This window comes from Equus caballus, chromosome 14, assembly GCF_041296265.1.
Source record: "Equus caballus isolate H_3958 breed thoroughbred chromosome 14, TB-T2T, whole genome shotgun sequence".
In the NCBI taxonomy this organism is placed as follows: domain Eukaryota; kingdom Metazoa; phylum Chordata; class Mammalia; order Perissodactyla; family Equidae; genus Equus; species Equus caballus.
The window spans coordinates 100501268-100527611 of NC_091697.1; the positions used below are offsets into that span (position 1 = coordinate 100501268).

The 26344-nt window shown below is 43.1% G+C and overlaps 1 protein-coding gene across 26 annotated transcripts in view; it reads right to left on the bottom strand.

The window, feature by feature from the left end:
- Positions 1-2753: 2753 nt before the first annotated feature.
- The window catches only part of RASGRF2 (Ras protein specific guanine nucleotide releasing factor 2), a 214970-nt gene continuing 191379 nt past the window's right edge, over positions 2754-26344 (bottom strand). For 21 of the 26 annotated variants that reach the window (XM_070234592.1, XM_070234603.1, XM_070234591.1 and 18 more), the window contains 8 exons: positions 22630-22690; positions 22221-22324; positions 19675-19759; positions 16708-16905; positions 11965-12044; positions 10518-10635; positions 9889-9957; positions 2754-7074 (listed from right to left, as the gene is read on the bottom strand). In XM_070234592.1, the coding sequence (XP_070090693.1) occupies positions 6982-7074; positions 9889-9957; positions 10518-10635; positions 11965-12044; positions 16708-16905; positions 19675-19759; positions 22221-22324; positions 22630-22690 (808 nt within the window). In that variant the 3' untranslated portion in view covers positions 2754-6981. The remainder of the gene's footprint in view (positions 7075-9888; positions 9958-10517; positions 10636-11964; positions 12045-16707; positions 16906-19674; positions 19760-22220; positions 22325-22629; positions 22691-26344) is intronic. The other 5 variants (XM_070234604.1, XM_070234588.1, XM_070234584.1 and 2 more) reach the window with 1 other exon arrangement.

Consider the following 26344-nt stretch of genomic DNA (forward strand, 5'->3'; position numbering starts at 1 on the left):
GACCCGGCCTCGAGATGGAAAGGCCGGCCGGAGAACCTGGCGCACCTGTCAGGGGACCTGTTTCTACCTCCCCTCGGGAGCCCCATCCATCCCTGGAGGCCAGTTAGCTCTGGAGAATGATCCCCCCCGCCCCCCCACTAGCCGAGGTCCAGGAGGAAGGTGTCTAAAGCTCCTTCTTTTCAGCTGCTAATCAGGCTCTGAGCCCGGGGCCTGGGGCTCTCCTTCCAACCTGTCGTCTGGGGGCCTGGATTCAGGGGCAGTAACAATCACGTTTCTCTTCTAGATCAGGCCATCTGAAGTAGGTTGCTAGACAATCTCACCTTTGATCCACAAGCTTAATATGCAACCCAGAAGGCCCTGCAGGCCGTATCCCTGCTTAAAAATAGCCCTCCTTGGGACATGCCCGCAAGCCGGAAAGGTTGACCGTAAATAGCACTGACCCACCAGGACTTTGGACAGCAGCCCTGCCATTTCAGAGGAGCTGCCCAGGCCTCTGTGACAGTCACGTACCCGGCTTCTATGGCCACGTGCACATCACCAGCTGATTCCTTCTCAGAACGCAGCCCCCGCCCAGAGTGATTTTCTTTCAGTTTCCCATTCTTTTAAAGATGACCCAAAGTACACATACATTTTTTTTCTGCTGTCTCCCCAAATCCCCCCGCACATAGCTGTATATCTTAGTTGTGGGTCTTTCTAGCTGTGGCATGTGGGATGCCTTCTCAACGTGGCCTGACGAGTGGTGCCATGTCCACGGCCAGGATCCGAACCAGCGAAACGCTGGGCCACCGTAGAGGCGAGGCGCGCGGGAACTTAACCGCTCGGCCACAGCCGGCCCCACACTTACATACTTTTCCTTTGCTTGGGAGTACTGACGGGGAGAGTGCACGAGGGGGCCTTCTAGGGGCTGGAAGGTTTCCTGATTTGGGGGTGGTTGTGTGGGTGTACATATGTATAAAAACTCCTCAAGCTGTACACTTACGGTTCACACTTCACTGTGTATTGGTCATAACTCAGTTAATACATACGCCATCGTTATGATCCAGCTTAAGTTAAATCGAAGTTTTTACAAAGTGATACTTACCGTTTTTACATATGATATATTGACATTTTCCAGACTCTTCTATGTTATTTCATTAAAACAATTGCAGATTGGGACCAACCAAACTGATTGCATGGTCCCCCAAAGAGTCAGGGTTCTCAGTTTGCACACTCTCTTGTAACGGACCACTCACGGTCCCTCCACCCCTGAGGCCTCGCCTGGCAGGACAGGCAGCAGACTGGAGGTCTGTGGGGCTGACCAGCTGCTCAGGAGCCTGGGCTCTGCAGGTTGGAGGAGGAGTCTAGGCTTATTTCTTCCCAAAATAGCTCTTTTGCACACACAGTTTCAAGTCACTTCAGGCGCCAGGTGAAATAAATCCAGTGACCCTGAAATAGCCCACATCGCAGACCCAGAAAACGATGAGGCTTTTGAAAAGCAGGGAAATGCAGAGTTTAAAGAATGGCAGTTACAATGAGAAATCCCTCCTCTTTTTCTTTTTCCCCAATTCCTTAGTAATGAACATTTAGCTCCTCCTCCAACACACACCTTACCTCAACCTCTCATTTTTTATGGTATAATTTATATAAGTTAGAGTGGAAGGTCAGAAGTTGGAGTATCGTTGAGAAAAGGGGAAGTCACTCTTCTTTTGGGGACCTCGTCATCTTCAAGTCTATTATAAAGGTGTTGTGATGGGGGTGGCAACCTCTACACGTGACTCACGGCAGAAATTCCAGATTTCCCAAAATCCTTCAAACGTGATGCCATTTATTCCTCTCTCATTGTTGTCGACTCCCTTCAAAATTCTGGGGCTTTCTCCACACCTGGTGGCCAGTGCGGTCATGGAGCCGGTCTTGCCACAGGGACAGGAACAGAAGAGAAGTATGCAACTGCCACATCACTTGCTTTAAAGGAAATCTCCTGCGTGGACTTATTGTCTTTTCTGTTCCTGAATCCCGCTGGAGCCTGGATGGAGCAGGACCCAGATTTGACGGGCAGGCAGGGCAATGCCGGGCGGGATGGCCAAGGAGTAAGATGAAAGGACTCTGGGTTCCTGAATCCCCACCAGCCTGATTGCTCCTTTCAGAACTGGAAAGGAAGCCAGCGGGACGGGGGGACCCAGACTTCTTCCTTTCCTCAGTACTCCCTTGTGCTTAGCAGCTGCGTCATGTTCTCCTCAGCTCTAAATGTTGGGACAACTTCATCTACTTGCAAATGTTAAAGTATTTTCATATATATTATGCCCTGTAACCGATGAAGTAATTCTAGGGGCAGAGTTGAGTCTTATTTTATAGATGAGGAACTCAGCCTCAGAAGGCTCAGGAGCGCAGCCGAGGTCGGAGCTGCTGATGGCTGGGCCGGGGCGCTACCCAGCAGCTTTTCCTCTTTCCACAGCCTTTCTCGAACGTTGAGTGCCTTGAGGCGAACAGAGCTGCTCGGGCAGCAGTGAGTTGTGTGTGCCTGGAGGTAGTCAAACACGGGTTAGGAGTGTCACAGGGAAGAGTTAAGCACTGGGAAGAAAGTGGGACCAGATGATCTTAACATCTTTTTGAGGTCCCCTGAACTCTCTGATATTCTAGTGCCTGTAACATGGGCTTCTTCTAAACTTTTTTTCCCTTGAACTTTAGAAGTAAAAGAATATCTGAAGGAGCTGATTGCTAAGAGGACACAATGTAGAAGAACACAAAAAGAATTAAATGAAGAGACCAATAAGATGTTGAGAATTCAAGAAAGGCGAAGTTTAATTTGCATATAGGCATAACCCACACCTCACCCAGCAAATGTTAGGCCACAGCACAAACCCCTCTGTTGGATTCACAAATGTCAGCCGGTTCGCAAAGTAACTGGACACAAACAACATGCTTCTCAAAGGAACACATGAGTTTGTCCATTACACACGCACACAAATAACAAAGAAATACATTTAAATCCTCTGCAAAAGAGACATGAGATGGTAGTCATGTTACCTCACATTTGGACAGCACTTTACAGTTTGTAGCTGAACCCATTTTGTCCTCATGACAGTCCTGTGAGGTAGGCAGCACAGGAATTAATATTAACTCCATTTTGCAGATGAGGAAACAGGCTCAGAGAGGTTTCAGCACTGGCCTAAGGTTTCCCAGCTTGTAGATGGATGTAGATCTGGGCCCAGGACTCAAGGGCCAGGACGCCTAGTCCAGTGTTCTTTCACAACTGCCTTTCTGGGGAAAATGAAATGGGTGGTGTAAAAACAGTGGTTCAACATCATTAATAGAAACTTTTATTTTTCTTAAGGAGATGAGATCAAGTACAAGCAACAATAATGTTAATGTCATGCTGTGTGGCAGCCAAGATGAATACTTTTCTGAATTATTCACGTGTGTATACCTACAACAAAATGGTTGTTTTCTAGTTTAGCTCTGCTCTGCCTTAATTTTAAGTCCCTAATAGGCACAGAGAAATGACACTCTGATTAGATTTCATTGACTCAAGTCTTATTACCAGGATTGACATGGTGGTATCCGTAATCCAGTCATTATTTAAACTTACCATCTGTTGTCTTAGTGAAATGAAAATAAATTATATTCATTTATTCTTTTGGCTGTGGACATTAGCCTGGCTCCATTCTTTAGCCATAAATTATATGTCACCTTTTATCCCATTTCAATAGTAGTAAAAATGATAAACTTTACACGTTGGATTCAAAAAATCCTACACTTTTTTAAAGTGAAGAGAAAGATTTTTTTTCAGGGGGAATAAAATCAAACTTTGAAAAGAAAAGTTAAATAAAATCCCAGTCAATGGCAGCCCAAGGTTTTGCCCCACAAAATACTGTGAGAGACGAGGACGTGCTGGTCCATCACACACACACTTCAAACTGGAACATGATGGGTGGTTCTCTTCCAGATTATTCAGTATCTAGGAGTTTCATTTGTTTTTAAGTAGTACTTTAAGATGTATTGAAATTTAACAAACAGTAATGGGGACTTTGTGTGAGAGCCACTTGAAGATATTGCAACAGGAGTTTAAAATTCCCACTTTAAATTCTTTCAGAGAAACACTAAGGAAAAGTGACAACATTCAACTTCATGCCTGAATCTGTCACATAATATATTGGCTTAAGTAAGAGATTTGTTCCTGTAGCAAAACTGGATGTCTTAGTTAATAACCAAACGCATCCTCTAAAAGCCCTAAGATAATCTCATTGACAGCACAAAATGTGGGTATTCATCTGAAAGCATGAAATTGGATTTTACTTCTGATTTTCTAGGTTAATTTTGCAATAATATAACTGTTTGCTACTTGGCTGTTGAAGGCTGACATCCCATCTGCTCTTACAAATAGGTCTCCTATAATGGAATGTAGGCATACCCAGCTGGGAGCACACGCTCCAACAATACACTCAGAGCTTGACAGGCAGAAGAGGAGGGTGCTTTATCAATCAGAAGAAACACCACAAATTGCTCTTAGGGATTTTAAATATGACCCAATTGAGGTTTTTAAAAAATGTGCATTCCTACTCCAGCTGGCCAGAAGTGGTGCAAGTCATCAAAAGGAGCTCCCTTGGAGATGGAGTTCTTTCTCCTGCGGCTCCAGCCAGGGCTCAGATTCTAGAAAGCAGGAGGACGGCATAACTCATAAACGCTGAAGGTCAGCATTAACAATTGACAGTGCCCAAACCTGGCCACTGGGGGGGCGCTCCCAACACTCTGCAGGAAAAAGGTGTGAAAGCTTTGTCACTAGTTGAAGAAAACCTGCACTTCCAAAAGGGGAGGAGTATTTGGAAATTCCTCTACCTTCTATTCTTTAATAAGAATGGCTGCAGTGCCTCTGAAACATTTGGGTCAGAGAAATAAGAGTCCCAACTTCCAGGGAAAGTGCACTCAGACCCACCCTCTCCCCGCTGGAAGACCTTGGACACTCCCAGGCAGAGCTGATGGCGTTGACCTGTCCACGTGCTGCTTTGCCTGAAACTACCTGTGGCCCTTCACTGATCTGACCTGGTTTTAGTTCACCTTCCAAGACTGTTTTTGAGCCAAGAAAGCTAACTTTTCCTTTCTTTACTTCTGCGAGACCTTGAGGTGTTTGATGCAATGGACATACATTAGTTCAAACCCTCCGTTTCTGAACACTGAGAAATAAACTGCAAGTTATGCATTGTTAGGATCCAAACAACCCATGCTTCTTATCATGCATCAAGATGCATCAATCTCTCATTTGAAACTAAAGAGAACAAACAAGCAACTTTTTTTTTAAAAAAGAAAAATAAAGCATCCGTAAGTAACCCTCTTGGGGTTTAGTGCTACACTGTTGGCTAATATGAGCTATTGGAAAGTTTTGGAATGGCCTTCAAATATTATATTTTCTTTAACTTACTTGATATTTCACTATATAGTTATGTACAGAGATGGCCTTTACCATGCAGGAAAAATGTACATTCTCCACCTCTATGGTATGTTCCACTGCATCTTATGAGCCAGCAAGTTGAATTTATTAGTCAGCTGTTAGTTCTAACCACATAATTAAAGTGCAAAGAAAAAGGGAAAACAGCCAGACAGATCAGTTTTTTCATTGGCAGCATCAACACGCTTCATGCCTCTAAGAGAAAACATCAGGTGCAAGAGGCTCAGGTAACAATAACTAGATTTTTCTCTTCCTTCTTTTAAAGCAGAGGTCTCCCTGAGAAGAGAAGAGGGAGGTAAACATGAGATAGCCCTATTTCTTCGACAACCAACAACCCTGGGAAACATGAGGTCACTCGCCAGCCTAGGGCAGCAGGACCAACTCCTGCGTTAGGTTTTCTGATACAAAGCTGTTGAGTGGCTGGGCCCAATTCCCATACACCGACAATATTTTCACTCAGAAATATCTCAAAATTTACAAACAAAGGGGACTGGGGAAGAACTGTCTACCAACAGCACACATAAGTGTGGGTTTTAAAAAGACAACCCCACTGAACAATTTTTTCAAAAACACAACCAATGTTCATAGTGAGCCTAAGAATGGTTTGTGTCAATCAGAACAGATTCCCACATTACTATGAGGGGGGTATCTTTTCAATTCGCGTCGAAACCCGCTCCTCCCACAGCACTCTGTGGCCTTCTGTCTCAGCCCACAGTTTCGTCAGTGAGGCGCGGAGGCACCATTTTGCAAACTCTGCACCCGCCTCTCCAAAGGTATTGGCTTCTTGGGCACCATAGCCTCAGGAAGAAGCCCCCACAGCCACCTCAAGACGGCCACTAGCTGGAATCTCCTGGGACACAGCCTACCACGTTGTTAATTAAGGAAATGTTACATACAAATCCACTTGTCTTTCATCCTGTCCCTCCTGTCCTGTTGCCTAAAGACTGAGAAAGCAGTTTGAGAACATGCTTTTCCTCCAATATAAATGTTTATGATGCACTGAAAACCATGCACATGCTGTAGACTGAAATTGCTTATGTGTCAGTCCATCCCTACAAAGGAAGCCTTGGCTTTTCTGGAAGCTTGTAACAAAGGAAATGTAACGGAAGCAGTTAAATCCTAGGAGAAGATTGGTGGGTGTAGCCAGGCCAGTAAAGTGCCAGGGAAACATTATAGGTCTTTTCCATGGATCCTTGTCCCCAAGTTCTAACAGAACACGGGGCAGGTTTGAAATTTACCTTCTTACCTACTTCATTAAAACGGCTACCAGCATCTCCCATCTTACATTCCCTTATACAAAATGTGCCATCAGCTTTACCAAATATCTCTCTTTCTACCTTTCCACCCAAGTCTGAGGCAGCTCTCTTTGACCCCAAACAGCTGGCCTTCCCTGGCTGGAGACAACAGAATTCCAGTTCGGTTCTGTCTTCTTCCGTGGACAAAGCAGACTGGCTTCGTCCCCATCCCCGGTCCTTGCTGCACCGTGGGAGGCATGACATGCACAGTTCTGTCCATCCTGCTTTCCATGAACATTCCACAGACCCAGGGACAAGGCTGGATCTTCAAGCAGGGAGCCGAGGTTCAATTTTTAGCGACAGCTCATACAGCGTATCTTCATCTATGATGAGGGCTTTGTCAAGCAAGTACTGAGTGACCTGGTGAAAAAGGGAAATCCTAGCTCTCAGTTCTTCCAGAACACGAGTGTTACATTTTCTGAATAGAATCTGACACAATTCAACACTTACTCTTAAACATTGAAAAATGTTATATAGCTAGAAAAAATCATGAATATATTCTCACTGTAAAAAAAAAATAAAAAATAAAATAAACATCTCTAGTCCTCTCCCAGCTCCCAACCCCAGGCACTTCCCTCAAGAGGCACCACTGTTCTCACCTGGTTTGTCTTCTCCCAAATGTTCTACTGTCTTTCTAGATATTATATGTACTTACAGAAATCTTTCTTCCCCTTGTAATCATAAGTGGTATCATCCTGTACAATTTATTCTGCTTCTCTCTCTTAACTATAAGCCATGGAGAGCTCCCAAGTCAGTACAAAGAGCTCTGACTGCTGTACAGTCTTGTTATTAGTGCGACACATCAGAGTTTACTTAATGCTGTCCTATCGATGCACGCTTAGTTGCTGTCAGTATTTCTGTACTACGCAGAGTTACAGTGAAATCCTTGTTAGCACGCTTCCTAGTGTTTTTCAGGTAGACAGGGAAGGAAATGACACTGAAATGAAAATGTTGGGGCATGGGGTATTTCCATGAAAATATTTCTTTCTTTTTATTGAGATATAACTTACATAAGTAAAATTAATAGTTTTGACAAATGTATACACCCACATAACTTACATACATATCACCATATAGAACAATTCTATCACCCCAGAAAGTTCTCTCATGCAGTTGCCCAGTCAGTCTGCTCCCAGAAGCAACCTCTGCTCTGATTTCTATCACCAAGATTAGTTTCGTCTACTCTAGAACTTCATGTAAGTGGAATCATCCACGTGCACTCTCGCATCCAGCTTCCCTCACTCAGCATAAGGTGTTGAAATCCATCCACGCTGGGCGTGTAGCAGCAGTCCGTCTTCGCATTGGGGCACTGTATTCTGTTGCATGGATGCACCACAATTTGTTTATCCGTTCACTTGTTTATGGACACATGGACTGTTTCCAATTTTTGACTACTATTAAGAAATGCTATGAACATTTTATACAAGACTTTTAATGGGTATGCTTTCACTTCCTCTTGGATATAAATATCTAGGAGAGAAATTGCTGGGTCATAAGTAGATGCATATTTAATGTTTTAGGAAACCTCCAAATGACACAGTTTTTCAAAGTGATTGTACCATGTTACTCTCACCAGCAATATATGAGTTCTGGTTACTCAGTATATCAATTTTTAATTTTAAAAGATGATGTAAAATGACCTCCCAAACTGCTGTACCTGTAGTACGTGGGAGCATGCGTTATCCTAGACACTAAGTTTGATATCATCAATATTTTAAAATTTTGTTTATCTGATAGGTGAAAATGACGCCTCGTTATAATTTGCATTTTTTCTTCTTACCAATTAAGTTGAGCATTTTTCAAATACTTATTGGCCATTTTTATCTCTTCCTCTGTGAGTTACCTGTTCATAGTTTTGCCAATTTTTCTACTGAGCTGTTTTGCTTTTCTTACATATTTATAGGAATACTTTTAACTCTGTCTTTTTGTTTTGTCTGTTAAAAATATTGTCTCCTAGTCTTTACTGCTCGTATTTTGACTTTTTAAATAATTGTCTTTTGTCATATAGAAGTTTTTAATTTTGATGCAGCAAACTTTATCAAGCTTGTCTTTTACAGTTTTTACATTCTGTGCTTAAGAAGGTCTTCAAATCCAAAGGTAATGAATATTTTGTCCTATATTTTATTCAAATAACTTAATATTTCTTTTTATATTTAGGTAATGAACTCATCTGGAATTTATTTTTGTGGATGGAATAAGATGGGAGAGCCAAAATTCCTATTCCATTTACTGAATGGTCAGTTTCTTCCTGGCACTTTCTTTAAATGCCTCCTTTATCCCATCTTAGATTTTCGTATAGACAAAATCTGCATCTGAACTTTATCCTGCTCCATTGAATCTGTATTCCTGTGCCAATACAGTCCTGTTTCGTTCACTGTAGTTTTAGGATAGGCATCTGTATCCAGTAGGGAAAGCTCTCCTTTACTCTTCATATTTTTCAAAAAGTCCTTGTCTGTTTTTTGCCTATCTAAGCTTCCTTATAAGTTTCAGGATAAGTCTGTCAAGTTCCACAAAACAACAGGGAAAACTGGCTCTCAGTCACATGGGAATCTTCTGTACTACCTTTTCAATTTTTCTGTAAAGCCAGAAGGATTCTAAAAAATAATGTCTATTAAAAAATGAAAAAAAAAAAAGACAGACCAGTTGGGGCTGAGACGGAGAGAGGAAGTGGATGGACAATGTGAGATGAATCTTAAAAGATGAGTAAGGGCCACATAATGCAATACTTCTTGGACACATAAAGATTTTTTTCTTTCTTTATCCTAAGAGCAAAGCGAAACCAATAACATATTTTATGCAAGGGGCAGACATATTCCAGTTTGTATTTCAGAGAGTTCCATGTGGCTGTAATTTGTAGAATGGATTTTGCATTCTAGAGTGAATGCAAGTAGACCAGGTAACAGATATGGGTAGCTTGGACCAGAGGTGGTGGTGGTGGTGTAGACAGATTCATGGGAAATATAGGACATAAAGTTGATAGAACTTGACGATGAATTGATGCTCTTTTTGCCTTCTTTCTTTTTTTCTTAATCGGAGCTGCCAAAGATTTGTCTATTTTATTGGTCTTTTCTGTGAGTCACCTTCTTGTATTATTGATCACCTCTACTGCTATTTCTATTTCATGAATTTCCACTTTTTTCTTTATTAAATTCCCTTACAATCACACAATATTACCTTTGGCTGATGGTCTATTCGATAGGAAGTCTGCTGGAACTGGCGGATCTCTCTGATGATGTGTGATATCTAACAGAGGAACAAGAAAAAAAGCAAAGCAAAGTATTTCCCCGTATTGCAGCACATGCTTCCAGGGGCCCACTCCAGAGCAATCAGTCACCTCCTCCAATGAGGTAGCCGGAGCCCTGCCTGATCATTCTCTATGCCCAGGGCTTTCTTGCCCTTCAATGAGCCACAGAAATGATAACAGCAGGGAAACAGCTGGCACAGGTTAGCCTCGTGGGGGTGGGGGGTGGCAAGCTCTGGGTGCTTTGTCCACAGGCTCCTTGCTTCTAACTTGGTGCTCAGAACCGGGCTGTCCAGCAAGAAGCATTCAGCCTCTGTCTATCACTGGCCAATCTTAGAAAGTCACCCCGGAGGCTTATTGATCACTCATTCTGCCCAGACTGCAAGCTGAAATGGCCCTGCCCAAATCCCCTCAATCGGCCGACATCAGGCATTAGACCCAGTGGCCACCACCTCTTGCCCCTTGAGGTTAAAAAGTAAACGGTAGCTTTCATGACTTTAGCCTCTTCTCCATAAGCCACTGAAGTCACTAGAAACAGGCTGCTAATAAAATTACCACCTACCATTCTCATTTTGGAGAAATTGACAAGGCCTTCCTCAGTAAAGTTTGGTGTTCCTTCTTCGATAAATGCCAGGTCTGTCAGGTACATCCCCAGATAAGGAACAGCAGGGGGGTTACAACTGCAAGACCAAAAGGCACCAATCTCACACTCATTCACACAAACGTTGACGTCCCTCCCCAGTTTAAACAGGAAGCAACTGTCCTGTTTCAACCCTGAAGAATGAAGTCTCTTAATTCCCTTTTCAGAAGCACACTCATGATATGCAGAGTTTCAAATACATCTGACAATAGAAAATAATACAAAATTACAGCCCATGCTTTCCTGTGTGTTTGAGACAATGGCATGTTCAAACAGGACGTCTTATAGACAAACACATTTGTCAGAAGTACTCGTTTGGAGTACTTGTAAACTGGCCCCACTTCTCTGAGGGGTAAAAACGTGCAGGAACCCTTCTGCTCTCACCTCATTAAAGTACAAACATTCAACCCTAAAGAACTGGATGGAAAAAGCAATGTGATTAGAGCTTGTAAAACTTGTCTTAGTATTTAACTCTGTTAGAAGGTACAGACTGAATCAACATCACAGCGGCACACTAAAGTGAGATCTTCTTTGTTTTTTGGAAGGGGGACGCATTTGGTTTTCTCAAAGAGTCTAAAGGCTGAGAACATGGCCTTATGATCAGAGAGAACTGGATCTGAATCCTGGATTGACCCACTTTCTAAGGGATGCTGGGTGAACTCTCTGAACCTCAGTCTCCTCATCTGTAACATGGAGACAATAAAACTTAGCTCTTTCGTTTGTTGTGAGGCTTAAATAAGACACATCAAGCACTTTGCGTGGAGTTGGACATTTAGTAAGTATTCAGCGACTAGTTCTTTTTCTATTGTGTCTTTCTTTCACTCACAGCATCACAGGACTGTTTTTCCAGAGTGGGTCAAATACGTGCGGTAGATCATAAGAAAACCAGATGCAGACAGATTCTCTTCTCTCTCTGTCCATCTCTCTCTCTCTCCCTCTCCCTGCGTGTATATATGTGTGGGTGTGTGTGTGTAGAAAGAAGGAAAGATCCAACAATAAAAGGCCAAAAATAAAGAATAGTAATCAATAGGTACTGGAATATTTAAATAAAAAATCACAGGAAATCATTGTGCTTAGATTAGGGAATACCAAATCAAGAAACTTTTTTATAGTAAAAGTTGGTTTGATTGACTATGGTGATATTTTCTTCTTATGTGGAATACTCTGCAGGCCATGGGTGTATCTGTAAGATACTTTCTATATGCACAATATTCTAAATGAAAAGGAAAATCAGAAAAATGCCTAGATGATGGAAGTTGTTTCCCATTTTTTTCAAAGCAAGTAGGAGGTAGATGACTATTTGTATACTACATAAATTATTTAAATATACTTCTGAGTTATGAATGATATAATAATTAAGAGAACATACTTTTTAAGGGTTTCTCTGAGATTTTTAAATCTTCCTTCAGATGAAACAGTCTTCTGAAGTTTGTCCATTAGAGCTTTCGTCTAGAAAGAAAGAAATAACTTAATATGTCATGAAAACACTCCCACAGTTTCATAAGATGGGTGAGTTGCCTAAAGATGCTCAATTCTCTTCCACAGTAACAGGTGCCAGACTGTGTCATGTGATATGATTTTGTGTGACGTGATCTGACTTTCAAAATGTGGAGGTGGGGCATTAGGTTTAGATTAGATGTTAAAAAAAAAAGAAGAACATGTGGAGAAGAGAAAGTGACTACATCTCATTTAGCCAAAAAGAGAGGAAAATGAGTAGAAAGAAAAATTGAAATGTACGGGAAACTTAGGGACTTGAAAAGATGAAAAGCAGGTGCTGAATGTGGAATCTTAAAGGATAGGTCTCATGTCATGGAGTTTTCATGACGAATCTTTGTGAGTGTTGATTTCCAAATCATCAAAGCACGTATTTGGTTGCTTGGCTACTGACCAACCAATAGCCTCTACTCTAAACCCTTTCTTTTGTGATCATCTTCGTCAATTTGTCGGAAAAGTATAACTGATATTTACCAAGAAATAAAATTGCTGTTGACATTGGTCTAGAGGTTCTTCCATGGATGTGGGAGAAGGTGGAGTGGCCCTTGGGGATGATAACCCACTCTCAGCAGTACCCACCCCCAGTCCTAGTGCTGAGGACTCTGGGAAAACACAGCCAGCAAGGCTTGGGCAGAGGGAGAGGATGGAGGGATGGGATGGGGCAGGGAAAGCATCCTGCCTGGCTTCGGGCTGGCCTTGGCTCAAAGAAGCTGCAGAAATACGGTCTGCCCTATAGCCAAGACCACATTTGGTGGGCTCCACACTGCATATTCTACCAGGCCTTCTGGATGTCTCCCAGACTGGACTCAGACCTGGAGAAGAGACAGCTACAGAGCAGATGGTATTAGCAAAAGTGTCTGAAGCTGGCTATATCGGAAACCAAGTCTTACTGTGACTAGACTGAGGCACTGGGCCCTAGAGGATAATCCATCACTCATGCTAAAGCCACTTTGAGTGACCCATACATGTGACTGAAATGGTATATTCTATTTAATGCCTCTCCAGGTAGTACATTCAAAATTTGAAAAAATAATTTCAATATTAGTCTTATCATCCCTATTCTACATAGTCAGTTCTGTTATCCCCAAACCTGCATCCTGTCAGACATGAATATCACTCAAGTCAATTACAGGGAAGGCCTAACGCTTTGTTATAGAGGATTTAAGAATCCCTTGGTGCCAACTTCGGAGGAAAAAAGAAACAGGGGAAGGAGAAGGCAGAGGAGTGACTTACTGACTCTGATGAAGTGTGACATGTGTGTGACAGAATAATATGTTCTTTATATCCAGTGCCCAATGGCTGAGGCTTCTACTATGTTAGGGAGAGGCAAAACCTAGCCACAACAAAGGTGTCAATGTTCAGCTTCTGGATTCTGATACAGCTGTTTGAAGCCCATTTTAAAAATAGTATTCCAACATCCATTCATCATAAAATCTATCAAAAAACTAGGAAGAGAAGATAACTTCCTCAATTTTATAAAAAGCATTTACAAAAACCTATAGCTAACACCATCCTTTCAGCAAAGGTGAAAGACTGAATGTTTTCCCCTCAAGAGTGAGAACAAGGTAAGAATGACCTTTCTTACCATTCTTATTAAATGTAGTATTAGAAGTTCTAGCCAGAGAAATAAGGCAGGAAAAGGAATTAAAAGGCATATCATTTGGAAAGAAACAAATAAGACTGCTCGTACTTATAAGTGACATTCTATGAAAAACCTCCTATAACTAAATAATTGAGCTCAATGAGTTTGCTGACATAAGACCAACACATAAAAATCAACCACAGTTCTATATACTAACAATGAACACGTGGAAACTAAAATTAAAACCACAATAACATTTAAAATTTCTGCAAATAAAATGAAATACTTAGCCATAAGTTTAACAAAATATATACAAGACTTGTACACTGAAAATTGCAAAATGATGAAGAAAGCAAAGAAGACTTCAATAAATGGAGAGACACACTGTGTTTATGGGCTGGAAGACTCAACATAGTAATGAGGGCAAGTGTCCCCAAATTGACTGGTTTAATGAAATTCCAATGAAAATCTCAGTACATTTTTTTAGACATAATTTTTTATTCTATATGGAAATTTACAGGACCTAGAGTAGCTAAAATAATTTTGAAACAGAAGAATAAAGCAGGAGGAATACAGGAAGAACTTTCAACTCAAAGGTAAGGAAACAAACGATCCAATTAAACAATGAGCTGAAGACAGGAGCCACCATTTCATTGAAGAGCACAGAAAAGGGCAAACAAGCACATGAGAAGATGTTTAACATCTTTAGCTATCAGGAAAATGTAAATTAAAACCATGATGAGATATCAGAAGGGCTAAAATAAAAAACAGCAATAACCAGAAATGCTGGCAAGAATGTAGAGAAACTGAGTCACACATTGCTGATAGGACTGTAAAATGGTACAGCCACTGTGGAAAAGAGTTTGGCAGTTTCTTATAAAACTAAACACAATTACCACAAGACCCAGCAATTGCACTCCTGGGAACCTATCCCAGAGAAACGAAAACTTACGTTGACACAAAACCTACACACGAATGTTCACAATAGCCTTATTTGTAATAGCCAAAAGCTGGAAACAACCCAGACGTCCTTCAAGGGGTGAACAGTTAAACAAAATGTGGTATATCTATACCACGGAGTACTACTCAGCAATGAAAAGTGATGAAGTACTGATACATGTAACAACTTGAGTGGATCTCAAGGGAATTATTCTGAGTTAAAAAAAGGTAATATCAAAATGTCATATACTGTACAATTCCATTTATAGAACATTTTGAAATGACAAAATTATAAAAGTAGAAAACAGATTAGTGGTTGCCAGGAGTTAGGTGGCTGTGGCTATAAAAGGGTGGCATGAGGGATCTTTATGATAGCTGTTCAGTCTCCTGACTGCGGCGGTGGTGGTCACATGAATCCACCCAGGTAATAAAAGTACATAAACCTAAATACACACATACACACATGAGTGCATGTAAAACTGGCAGTCTGAATAAGGTTGGTGGATGGTACAAATGTCAATTTCCTGGTTGTGATATCATCTAAATTTGCAAGATGCTACTACTGGGGGACAGTGGGTGAGGGTGTAGGGTGAATCTATTCTTTCTTACAATTGCATGTGAATCTATAATCATCTCAACGTGAAAAGTTTTTTTAAACAGAGTATTTATAAAAGCTGTGGGTTTTATTTGCAAGGTCCAGTTTTGTTCACAGAAAAAGGGTTGGTCAGTTCTAGCGGGCCAAATCTGGGATTTTCGGAGTACTGCAATTTTAGTAAAGAATAAGGAAGGTGGATGGAATTAAGGATATGACTTAGGTTTGGTTTCTTGCTACACAGGGAAGAGTTAAAAAGACTTCGAGAGAGAAAAGAAGATAGACTAGAGTAAGAAGTAGTGCCTCTGAGGGGGGCTTAAGTCCTCAGGGAGGGCAACGGGAACCAGATGGTTTTGAAGAAATGTCAGTAGAATCTATGCTCTTCTTCCTGCCTGGAACTCTGGAGGTGGGCACCCTGCAGATGCCCTTCACCCACTTTGGGTGATCACAACAAGGCAGGCATACTGGTCTGTGGAGGAAGGTTAGGCAGAGAGGGTCTGACACACCCTCCTAGCCTCTGGCTCCAATGGGATATAGAGAAGCCTGAAAAATTCCCCAAGGCCCTTTGAGAGGGCCAAGGTAATTATCTACTAATGAAGAGTTAGCCTGCCCACTAGGGATGGCCAAGGGGCAGGGCAGCCTGCAGCAGAGGTCAGACACACCCCCACCTCAGAGGATCAGCAGAGCCAATGAGAGCTGAAGGAGAGGGGAAGTCAGCCAAGCTCCCCGGGTGAATCGCCGTGCCCGTTCCAGGGTGGGGTAGGCAGCACTATATGAACACCAGGCACAGGCGATTCACAGTGCCCTGCACCCACTGACCAAGCAGCAAAAGACTACAACAGGAGGGCAGTCAGTGCACACAGCCTCCCACAAGCTGGAGGAAGCCCTCCCCATACCCACCAACACCCAGGGAGAAGCCCAGGAGACAGGGCAGGGGGAAAACTGTGATTTAATTTGAGTCTTTAAATTATCTGAAAGGAGATGATAGGCATGAACAACTTGAGTCCAATTAAAAGTAAACTAAGCAAGTCACATTTTTGCACATTTAAGTCATTATGCCAAAACTTTACACAAATGACAAAGAAAAAGGTGATGTTGAGGCCCTTTCTTCCTGGTTTTTGGCCCTCAGGCATCTGTATTCTTATTTTGGGGGAGAAAGACTGGATCCACTGGACATAATGTGTTCACGTGGAATCAACATGCCCTCTCTAAGTAATTCAGGAAACAATCCTGACTGTCAACCACATTGTCTGAGGTTGTTCCCCAATATGTTATAATGAATGTTTTGGGTTGTATTTTCTTGTCTAAATTAACCATTTAGTAATGCACATAAGTGGACTCAACTAAGTGGTAAGAAGACAGTAATTACCCACATTGGCACCTTTCTTTGGCAGTTGAGCTGCTCAGTTCATTTAACTATTTCCTAATTAGTATATTTATCTTGGCTCTGGTCTCCCAGCCTCTCCTCCTCTCGGCAGTGGGGTGTGTCGCACGCTGATGCTCACCTGCTTGGACACCTTGGCCCAGGTTTTCTTCAGCCTGTAGATGGCACTTCTGTTTAAGGCCGAGGTGATCTCCAGCACGCCATTGTAGTTGTGCAGGCATCGGCAGATGTCCGCCACCGCCACCCACTTCTCAATGGCGTTGGCCCGGGAGCTGATGTCGGCATAATTCATTATCTGGGAGGCCACCAGGTTACTCATCTGAGACAACGGAAAAGCCAACACAGGCAGCTCAGAGCTAACACAAGCATTTAGCAAAATCCTTGAATTACCTATAGAATCGTCAGGAAGGCAGATTGCCGAGGGACGTGGAGATCACAGTCCATGTTTAGACATCAACTTTCTGAAGAGACCAAAGTCTGTAATAACAAACTAATGAGCACCTGTTCATCCTCAGCATGAAGAGAGGGCTCTTGTGGAATCAGCTGGGTGGGGGGAAGACGTGACTTTGTTAATCAGTAATTTTGATGAAGGAGTCATTTCCAATAATTATGGAGGAAATAGGATAGAATGAGCTAAGCCCTGAGGAATGGGAAGCTCTGCAGATCATGGGTTTCACTTCTTGGGGCCTTTTCACATGCTCCTTGGCCCCCAACAGTGTGATGATATTCACTCTAGGAAGCCTCAGTTTTCACAGAGAAAGAAAATGCATCTGCCCCCAATCCAATCAAACTCGAACCTGATCAACTCAAACCAGAAACACTTAGGTGCAGGGGAAGAGAGAACGTTTCTCCTTTTCTTGCTGAATTTTTTTTCCACCAGCAGTTAAAAGGACCTCCAGTTTCAAGGCTAAGGACTGTCATTCTACTAGAGAAAGCCAAGAGAAAGAGGCAGGTTAAGAAGCTCAGCACTTAGAATATGGAAAGGACGAGGGCAGAAGAGGGTTGATAACTAACAAACGGAATTTGGGGTCCATAAACTTATACCCACACACTAAATCTGATGGGTACAGCCATTCTTTGATAATTCTCTAAGTATTTTAGATCTCAAGGTATCTCAGACTTATCACTGTGCATATTCATTAAAAAAATTATTTTGTACTGAGCACCTAGTATGGACCAGGAATTCTTTTAGGTTCTAGGAACAGGAAAAACAAATAAATTGGCATCCCTGGCTTTAAGGCACTGACTCTAATTAGGTGGGAAAGCGAAGGGAGGCAGACATAGACAAGGAAATATCACACAGTGAAATGCAAAGCTAAGTCTGCCTGGAGGGGTGTGAGAACATGGAGGCAGCATGGGGCGCCTCACTAGTCCAGAGGAGGCTTCTAGAAAGAGGTTGTGCCTGTATTGAGTCCTAAACAATGAGTAGGAGTTAGCCTCTGCTTTCTATCAAAGTGGAAGAGGGCCTGCAAAGGGACGGAGGTGGAACACATGGCGTGACGGAGGATCTGGCAGTCATCTGAGGAGCATAAGGTGTCATGAGAGACAATGATGAGAGGTGGGCAGGGCTCTTGTAGGGCAGGTTGAGCAGTTGGGATCTTATTCTGAAGGAGAGGGGAAGCCACTGACAGAATTTCGTCAAAGAAAGTGATATAATAGATATGATAGACTGCTCTCTCAGAGAAGTTATTCCCACGACAGTGTGAGGAATGGGTTGGAGGGCAGAGAGGTGGCAGGGGGTATGGCAAGTTAGGATCTCCCAGAGAGAAAGGATGAAAGGGCAAATCAAGGTTACGGCAGCAGGAAAAGAGGAGAGAGAAGAACGTGAGACACACATAGATGGAGGTTCACTATTATGTTGGGGGGTGAGGGTGGGGTGGGTAAGGGAGAAGAAAGAGTCAAAGATGACCTCTAGATGCTGTGCTTGGGTGAGCGAGTGTACGGGGAGCCCATTACCCAAGACTGAGAACAGAGGGTAAGATAAAGAAGCAGGCTTGGAAGGTTTGGGAGGTGCTGAGGACAAGCACCATTTGCAACCTGTTGAGGGCACAGTGCAAGTGGCCATCCAAATGGAGGCACGAGGGTCTGGAGCCTGGGACTGAACCTCTGATTTGAGTGTCCAGCATATCCCAAGCATATGTACGGCACAGGCAACAGAAGTTTACTTTCCACCGCAGGGGCTCTGCTCCTCAGAGAGTGGCCTAGATGGGTCACACATCTTGTCCTTTAGGCAGCAGTGGCTTTGATGCTCGTAATGTGGTAACATTCAGCACATACGCATTCCATGTGGACCCTGTGCAAAGTACCGTCTTGGGAATCTACACTGTTGATTTGCATTTTGATTTTGGATGACATTAATTTACCTATGGGGTTCCTGGCAGTCTTTTCTTTTTTTTTTTTTTAACATTATAATTATTCCTTTTGCTGCAGTTTTAGTGGAACTGGAAAGGGAGCCTCCCTTTGCAGATAGGCCTGAAGACACTCCTACATCCCTGGTTCCGCCATAGGTCTGAGACCGTTAGAACAGAACCAATTAGAACTGGTGAGTACAAAAGCAACTCCATCTTACTGCTGAAGAAAGCAGAGCAGGGAGACGGCCTGACAGCCGGTCACCAGCGCACACGGCCACAGCAACACTGTAGTTATGCTGAAAGGTCCCTTCCAACCCTGGAATGCGATCTGGGCTGAATGTTCAGTAATGAGGAGAAGCTGCACCAACCCAACGTCACTGTCACCATCACCTGCACCACCAGGGGCCAGTGACACAGGTGCTGTTCATTCTGTTAGAACTAGTCAATCTACAACCACGAAGTAATGATGGTTATGATAAAAATAACAGCAGCAACCTACACATTATTGAGCACTTACCACACTGGGCACCGTTAAAAGCGAACCTCTTACGCCTGCAAGTTAACTGGAAGTTACTACATCACTGTGAGCTCTTGGAGATTTAAGCTTGTTTTTAACATTCCATTAGTTCTGTTTGAAAAGTGGGGAGCAGACCTGCTTTATTTTAGAAAAGGAATCTTAAGACTCTGATATTCTTCTCCCTGTAACACACCCAAGGTTTTATTTTATGGTTACTTACATCATTGAAGTGTTGGCTGGTTTTCATAATGTAAGGTGTTCTTTCATTTTTATCCAGCTTCATCCACCCCTGCCCAAGAAATTCTCTGAAAGTTCAAAACGAAACACAAAACCAATTAAGGCTTTTTAATGGTGTCCATGATCCTGAATAATTAGGAATATTACATACATTAAACTTAATGTTGCCCAACGCCTGCTGCTCCTGACCCTCTTGAGTGAATTTCAGCTCAACTCTAGCATTTCACCACTCGATGTCAAAAGATTCTCCAGTTTCCCGTTTTCCCTTATAAATGTTTGGAACTTTGTCCCTGTTAGGATCATTATAAAGGCTTCTCCAAAGTTGGAAAACAATGACAGACATGAGAGGAATAAAGAGATTAAGCACTAATCAGAAACCAAGACTATTTCCCCTGGATCAGCTAAAAAAATTTTTAAGCCTTAGCAAGAGTTCCGAAGAATCCATCACTACCAGAAACGTTAGTCAGGGACAGCATGTTTTTCTCCGCTTTGCTCTGACATTCTCCAGGAGGATGTCGATTCCTCGGGCAGGGACTTGCCTTTGTTCCCCCAGAGCCCAGAACACTGCATGTGATAAGAGCTGAGCAAACACTCAGCCCATTCATCTGAGGATGGCAGTTACAGTGGCGGGAGCTCAGCCTGGCAGAAGGTCTGTCTTCCAGATGACATCCCTGCTCCTTCACTTCACTCATGAGCAGGTCACAGATCACAGCAAGCAATGGACAATCAAGATGGAGCATACGGGAATTATTTTGTAGCGGCATTACTAAGAATAACTTGAAATGAAATTACTCTGACACAGTGTTAATCCAGAAATGCTGACTGAGTCCCTCTGCAAGGTTCTTTGTCCCTTCATGTTGGTGGGACTGCTCCCATCCTGCAGGGCTGTTGGAGATAAAGGTGTGCCAGTTCCACGGATGAAAATACTTGGTGGATGTTCACAACAGCACACAGGGAACAGGGAGGAGAGGTAGGGAGGAGAGGTGGGGAGGGTCCCAGGAAGAGACCACAAAAAGGACAACCATGAAGGTTTGAGCTTTGCTCCTTCTCCTCATCCCTAGAGGTCACATTCTTTTCCCTCCCGAATCCTCACTGTGCTGGAGAGTAATCAGGAGGTGGTGGCAGGGCAGCAGTGGAAATGGGGATGAGGGTGGGGGCAGGAAAGAGGCACTGTGGATCCTAACTCAAGTCTTCAAATAGTCACTGGGTTCATTGGAATGGCCAATGGGCCACATTCCTGTTTTAATTTTTTCGTGTTCATGGTTAGGTTTACTGGAAGAGGGGTAGGGAAAGAAGATAAAACACATAAAAGAAAAGTCTGCAGGGGCATCCTCTGGCCATGCCCCTTATGCCTCTCTGAGAAAGCTGTAGCTCTGACCCTCTAACCATCCTCTGACATCCACCCTGCGACCTTGCCCCTCCATCACCACGACTATCCTCTTCTCTACATATGACATGCATCACATTCCTACTTCTTGCCCAGCCCCTCCCGTACCTTCAATTTAGTTATTAGTTCACAGAGGAGGTGTGCCAACAGTTGGCATTTGTCCAAACAAAGGCCTTGTTTGTGGAGCTACCGAATATGACAGCTGGCGTTGGCGTTTAAAGAGCCTACCCTTACTCTACACATGAGGAAATTACAAGGCTGTGTGACGAGCCCGTGGTCTCAAAGCTCAGCAATACTTGTTGATTTATGGAAGTGGGTGAAGAACTGTAGCAGAATTTACAGCATTTATCCAAGATCAATCTTTCTCAAAGTCTCAGACCACTCAGAATTATCTGTGATTCTCAATGAAAATACAGTTTCTTGGGCCCCAAACCTACTGGAATCAGAGTCTCTGAGGGGGATACATTTTTAATGTTTCCAAAATGATTTTAGGCTGTTACAGCTGCAGCGAGGTTTCTGTAACGTGAGGATGTGAGTACAGAGAAATGCACATTCCGTGGAAACTTTAGTACATATAGAGACACAAGAGTGACCATCTTGAGAGTCCTCAATATTTCCAATACAGTTGTCCCTCAGCATCCATGGGGAATTGGTTCCAGGCACGCCCCCTTCCCCCATGGAAACCAAAATCCATGGATGCTCAAGTCCCTTATATAAAATGGCCTAGTATTTGCATATAACCTATACACATCCTCCCATATACTTTAAATCATCTCTAGATTACTTATAATACCTAATACAACGTAAATGCTATATAAATAGTTGTTACACTATATTGTTCAGGGAATAATGACAAGAAAAAAAGTCCCTACATTCTCACTACAAATGCAACCATTGTAGGCCTTTTGATCTGGGGGTGGTTGAATCTGCAAATGTGGAACCTGCAGACACAGAGGGCCAACTGTACTTTCATATCAATATTTCCAACATAAATTGGAACCAAAAGACAATCACGTGGGACCAAACCATCTTAAGATTAAGACTCAAACTCTTCGCACACACATCTGGCTTAGGACTAACGTCAACTCTACGTGGGCTGGCCCTGCCTGACAGGACCCTCCCGCTGTGAGGGCAGCACTCACTCGTAGGGAATACTTCTGAAGACGATGTGGTCCAGGAGGGTGATCTGCTCCGCCAGCTCCATGGCTGACAAGGTCTCAAAGCACTCGGCCTTCGGACAGTCCGTCTGCAAGAGACGAGGGGGACAACGAAACAGAACCTGGAGTGAGGTGACTGTCAGCTCTCTGCAGCTGCTGAGGTACCAAGACCATCACAGAGTCTAGCTATGAAGAAAATGGCAGAAAGCTCAGAAATGTCAGCCGCCATGAACACCATGGGCCAATTGCTAACCCCCAAGCCGCATGTGTTCATCTCACAGAGCTTCCTCAGCAGAACACACGGTCAAGCGCTCAGTTCGTCACAGGCATTCTGCTTGCCCTCCAGAGGCAGTTTGCACATAATTGTGCTGGATAGGGCCGTGGCTGAACTTACCAGTTGAATTATGTCCTCTAATTTTAGGTGGATGTCATCTTGATCATCTTGTGAAAGGGCCCTAAAAAAAACACATCAAAATAGCCTCCATGAAGAGAAAGCAGACATGCCAGGAATGAAATGACAAAATGCAGTTGGGTTTTCGCTGGGTGGAAAGGTGGAGGGCTTGGTCCGCGAGGACGTGCCACTAGCTGGAGGCTGTAGAGATCTGAGATGGACACAGGCCATCAGGAAAGCAGAAAAATATGTCAAAGGCACCAGAGGCTCACCAAGACAGCTGACTTGTAACAAGGAGCCAACTTGTTACATACAAGGTTGTAAATGAAACACCGATCATCAAAGGGAAACCGAGGGTGAGCTGGTGGGCTCTGCACCACCGAGAGGAGCCACGCCTGGATTCGGGCATCCTGGAATAGTCAATCAGGGATTCTCAAAGGATGAGTGCCCCATCCACGCTCCTCCAGCTCCTAACCTGGCCCTTCCCTGCTGATGCTGAGGCAGAAGATGAAGAGCCAGCCCCTCCCCATGCGGAAGTAGACCAGAAGCTCTGGGAAGCTCCTTGGTGGCAAGAATTTGAAGACTGCCAGGCAGAAGCCAAGAGGTAAATTCTCCCCCTTGCTCCTCTGATGCACCTTCCTGAGACTCACGTGGTCCTGTATCCCCACACACGGTGTTATTCAGCTCCCAATAAATATTTTTTTTTTGATAAGTGATGAGTGAATGAATGAATAATATGCAAGTTAATTAACACTGAAGTGGGTGCTGGTTTTAGAGTGGGAGTGATACTTCGTGTCCAACAGACGTTCAGAGTCCAGGAGAATTACACTGATTATATAACTTGCCATCTGGGACAAGCACTTCAAGTTTTCCAGAATGAAAGCACAGTGACATATTAAAAGTATTAAAATATCTGGGGCCAGCCCACTGGCTAAGTGGTTAAGTTCACGTGCTCTGCTTCAGTGGCCAGTAGTTCACTGGTTCGGATCCTGGGTGTGGACCTACACACTGCTCATCAAGCCATACTGTGGCAGCATCCCATTTAGAAGAACTAGAATGACTGACAACTAGGATATACAACTATGTACTGGGGCTTGGGAAGAAAAAGAGGAAGATCAGCACCAGATGTTAGCTCAGGGCCAATCTTCCTCACCAAAAAAAACAGTATTAAAATATCTAAACAGTACTAAACCATGTTGCCTGTCTGCTAGAGGAAGCAAATTTTAAAAGAAATAACTATGTGGGGCCACCCTGTGGTCAAATGGTTAAAGTTCCTTGACCTCCATTTTGGTTGCCTGGGTTCAGGGTTTTGGATTCTGGGTATGGACCTACTCCACTCATCAGCCATGCTGGGTAGGCATCCCACATACAAAATAGAGGAAGACTGGCACAGATGTTAGCTCAGGGAGAATCTTCCTCATGAAAAAAAAAAAGATGTGACGTTCTCTTGTGTTCTGAATTGATTAAACAAAACTACCACCCACAACAATACAAAATCAATAGAGATGGCTTACTGTATGACCCCTACATGATCGGCATGTGCTAAGCATCTGACATACACTATCTCCTATATCACAAAAAATCCCTTCAAAGTAAGCATTGTTATCTCGTCTTACAGATGAGGAAACAAAAGCACAAAAATCAACTAACTTGCCCCAAGTTTAGTCCGGTGATGCTCTCCTGCCACTCTGTGCTTCTCTTAAGCAGGCTTATGGAAGAGAGAAGAATCCTTCTAGCTTATATGAGTGGCAAGCCTCTTGCCAGCAATTAGCCACATTTGTGAGCAGAAAGAAGCGGTTACCATATGAGAAAGGGTATATTAAGGAAAAGAAAAAATAAATAAGCACAACTCTTTCTCCAAAGACTGTTAAATCACATTTAAGGATTACACACAGGGAATAAAGGTGACTCTCCCAAAGTGTTTGGCATTCTTTCCACTGTAGTCTAGGTTCCTGGAGAAAGATCAGTGGCCACATAACTCTGTGTACCCGTGGAAAAGATCTTTTTTATGAGGCTGGGCAATATTCTTCCCTTGGAAAGAAATGGTCAACAAGTTAGTTAGCTTCTCTCAAATGTTCCTCTCCTCAATGATCTTACCCAATGTTCCAAGATATTCTCCAGTCCCATTAAGTTATCTAGCATTTTCTCTCTTCATGAGAGCCTTGTTGATGCTGCCTGGGGCTTTGAGATGCTTGGGGGTGGGCTTTTCATGACCTGAGCTCATTCCAGTTGACCATGCAAGAAGTCAACCACTGCTTCTTTTCATTTTGTGGCATTTCAGGTGTCTACAAAAGACTCTACACTGCATAGATTCAGAAGCCAGCTGGTGAGACAGCGTTATAAAGGAGGTATTTTAGAAAGATAAAAGTCTTGAGCAGAGGGTTTTGTTCACAAAAAGGGCAACAAACTACCTGTGCTAATAAGCTTATTCACCATAAAGTGACTGCTGTGAGACTATGTGAGGTCAGCTCATCACAGAAAGCTGTCACTCTACTGTATTACTCTAATAGACGTTTAAATACATGTTTCATGCCTACATCTCACTGTTGTACGACTCGAACACATATAAACCTCAAATGTCAGGGCTACATTCAATTCAAGACGGTATGCTGTTAGCTCTCACAATCATAACTTGTATTCCCTGGGAGGAATGTTCAGAAATGTTCCCCTTCCGATGTGAAGGCCTCTCTACCTCCAGTCCAGTTCCCAAACAGGAAGGATTTGCTTCTGGTCTTCTGACTAACTTAGAGTTCTGATGAAGACTCCAGGATCCTGGGTTTTCCCCACATCTACCAGTCAGTTGGATCAGTCTAACAGCTCTGCATTTATAATGAAACACCAGATAAACTTAAAAGGAAACGCGATTATCCAAATTCCATGACTGGAAAATTCCTCCTTCAATTGTAGAAATCAGTTAGTCTTTAAAACAGAGCCAAGAGCAACCAGCCTCTATCCTCAGATTGGTCTACACTCTCTGGGTTGCTGGCTCACCACTGGCACTGGCTGGCTTGAGCCCCTGACATGGCCTGCCTCAGACTCTGCTCAGCCCCACCTCAGCGGACTTTGTGGATGGTTTAGCGTCCTGTTGCTTCACCTTCTGGGACCTGTCAGACCATCTCCTACTTCCTATGCTTTCTCAAGGATGGCTTTCCTTCCCTCCAGGCTTACCTGATCCCATTGCTACCCATGCTCTGGCACATGGTGTCCATAAGTATGTGGAAACCTTTAATGCTAAAATCTCCCAGCTTTGCCTGGAAATAACTCATTGTTTGTTTCCAAATTAAGAAATGAACTAACAAGAATATCTTTATAATTTTCAGGGCTGTTCAATAATCCTTTTGTTTCTGTTTCTTTCTCTTATACTCCGTGACGTTTTTCCCACAGAGGGATTTTACGAATGATGGCATTCCTTCAGTTGGTGCTTCCATCTAGGTCTTACTTCCTACCCTAATTTTTAATCCTTCTGATATAATTTTTAAAAATTTAAATATATAAATTTCATACATATAAACATAAATATCTGAAACGGCAAGTTATCAAAGTTAATGTATCATTTATTCCTCCTATAATCACAATCTTACATGACAGGGCAGGGACCCCTTAAACACAGCACAAGCAGAGTGAATTATGTGGCAGGGGAAATTCAATCTAAGGATCAGTAGTTTTCTTGCAGTAGGATTTTTTTTGCACAAATCTGTTTACCGGCTTGTTGGGAAGA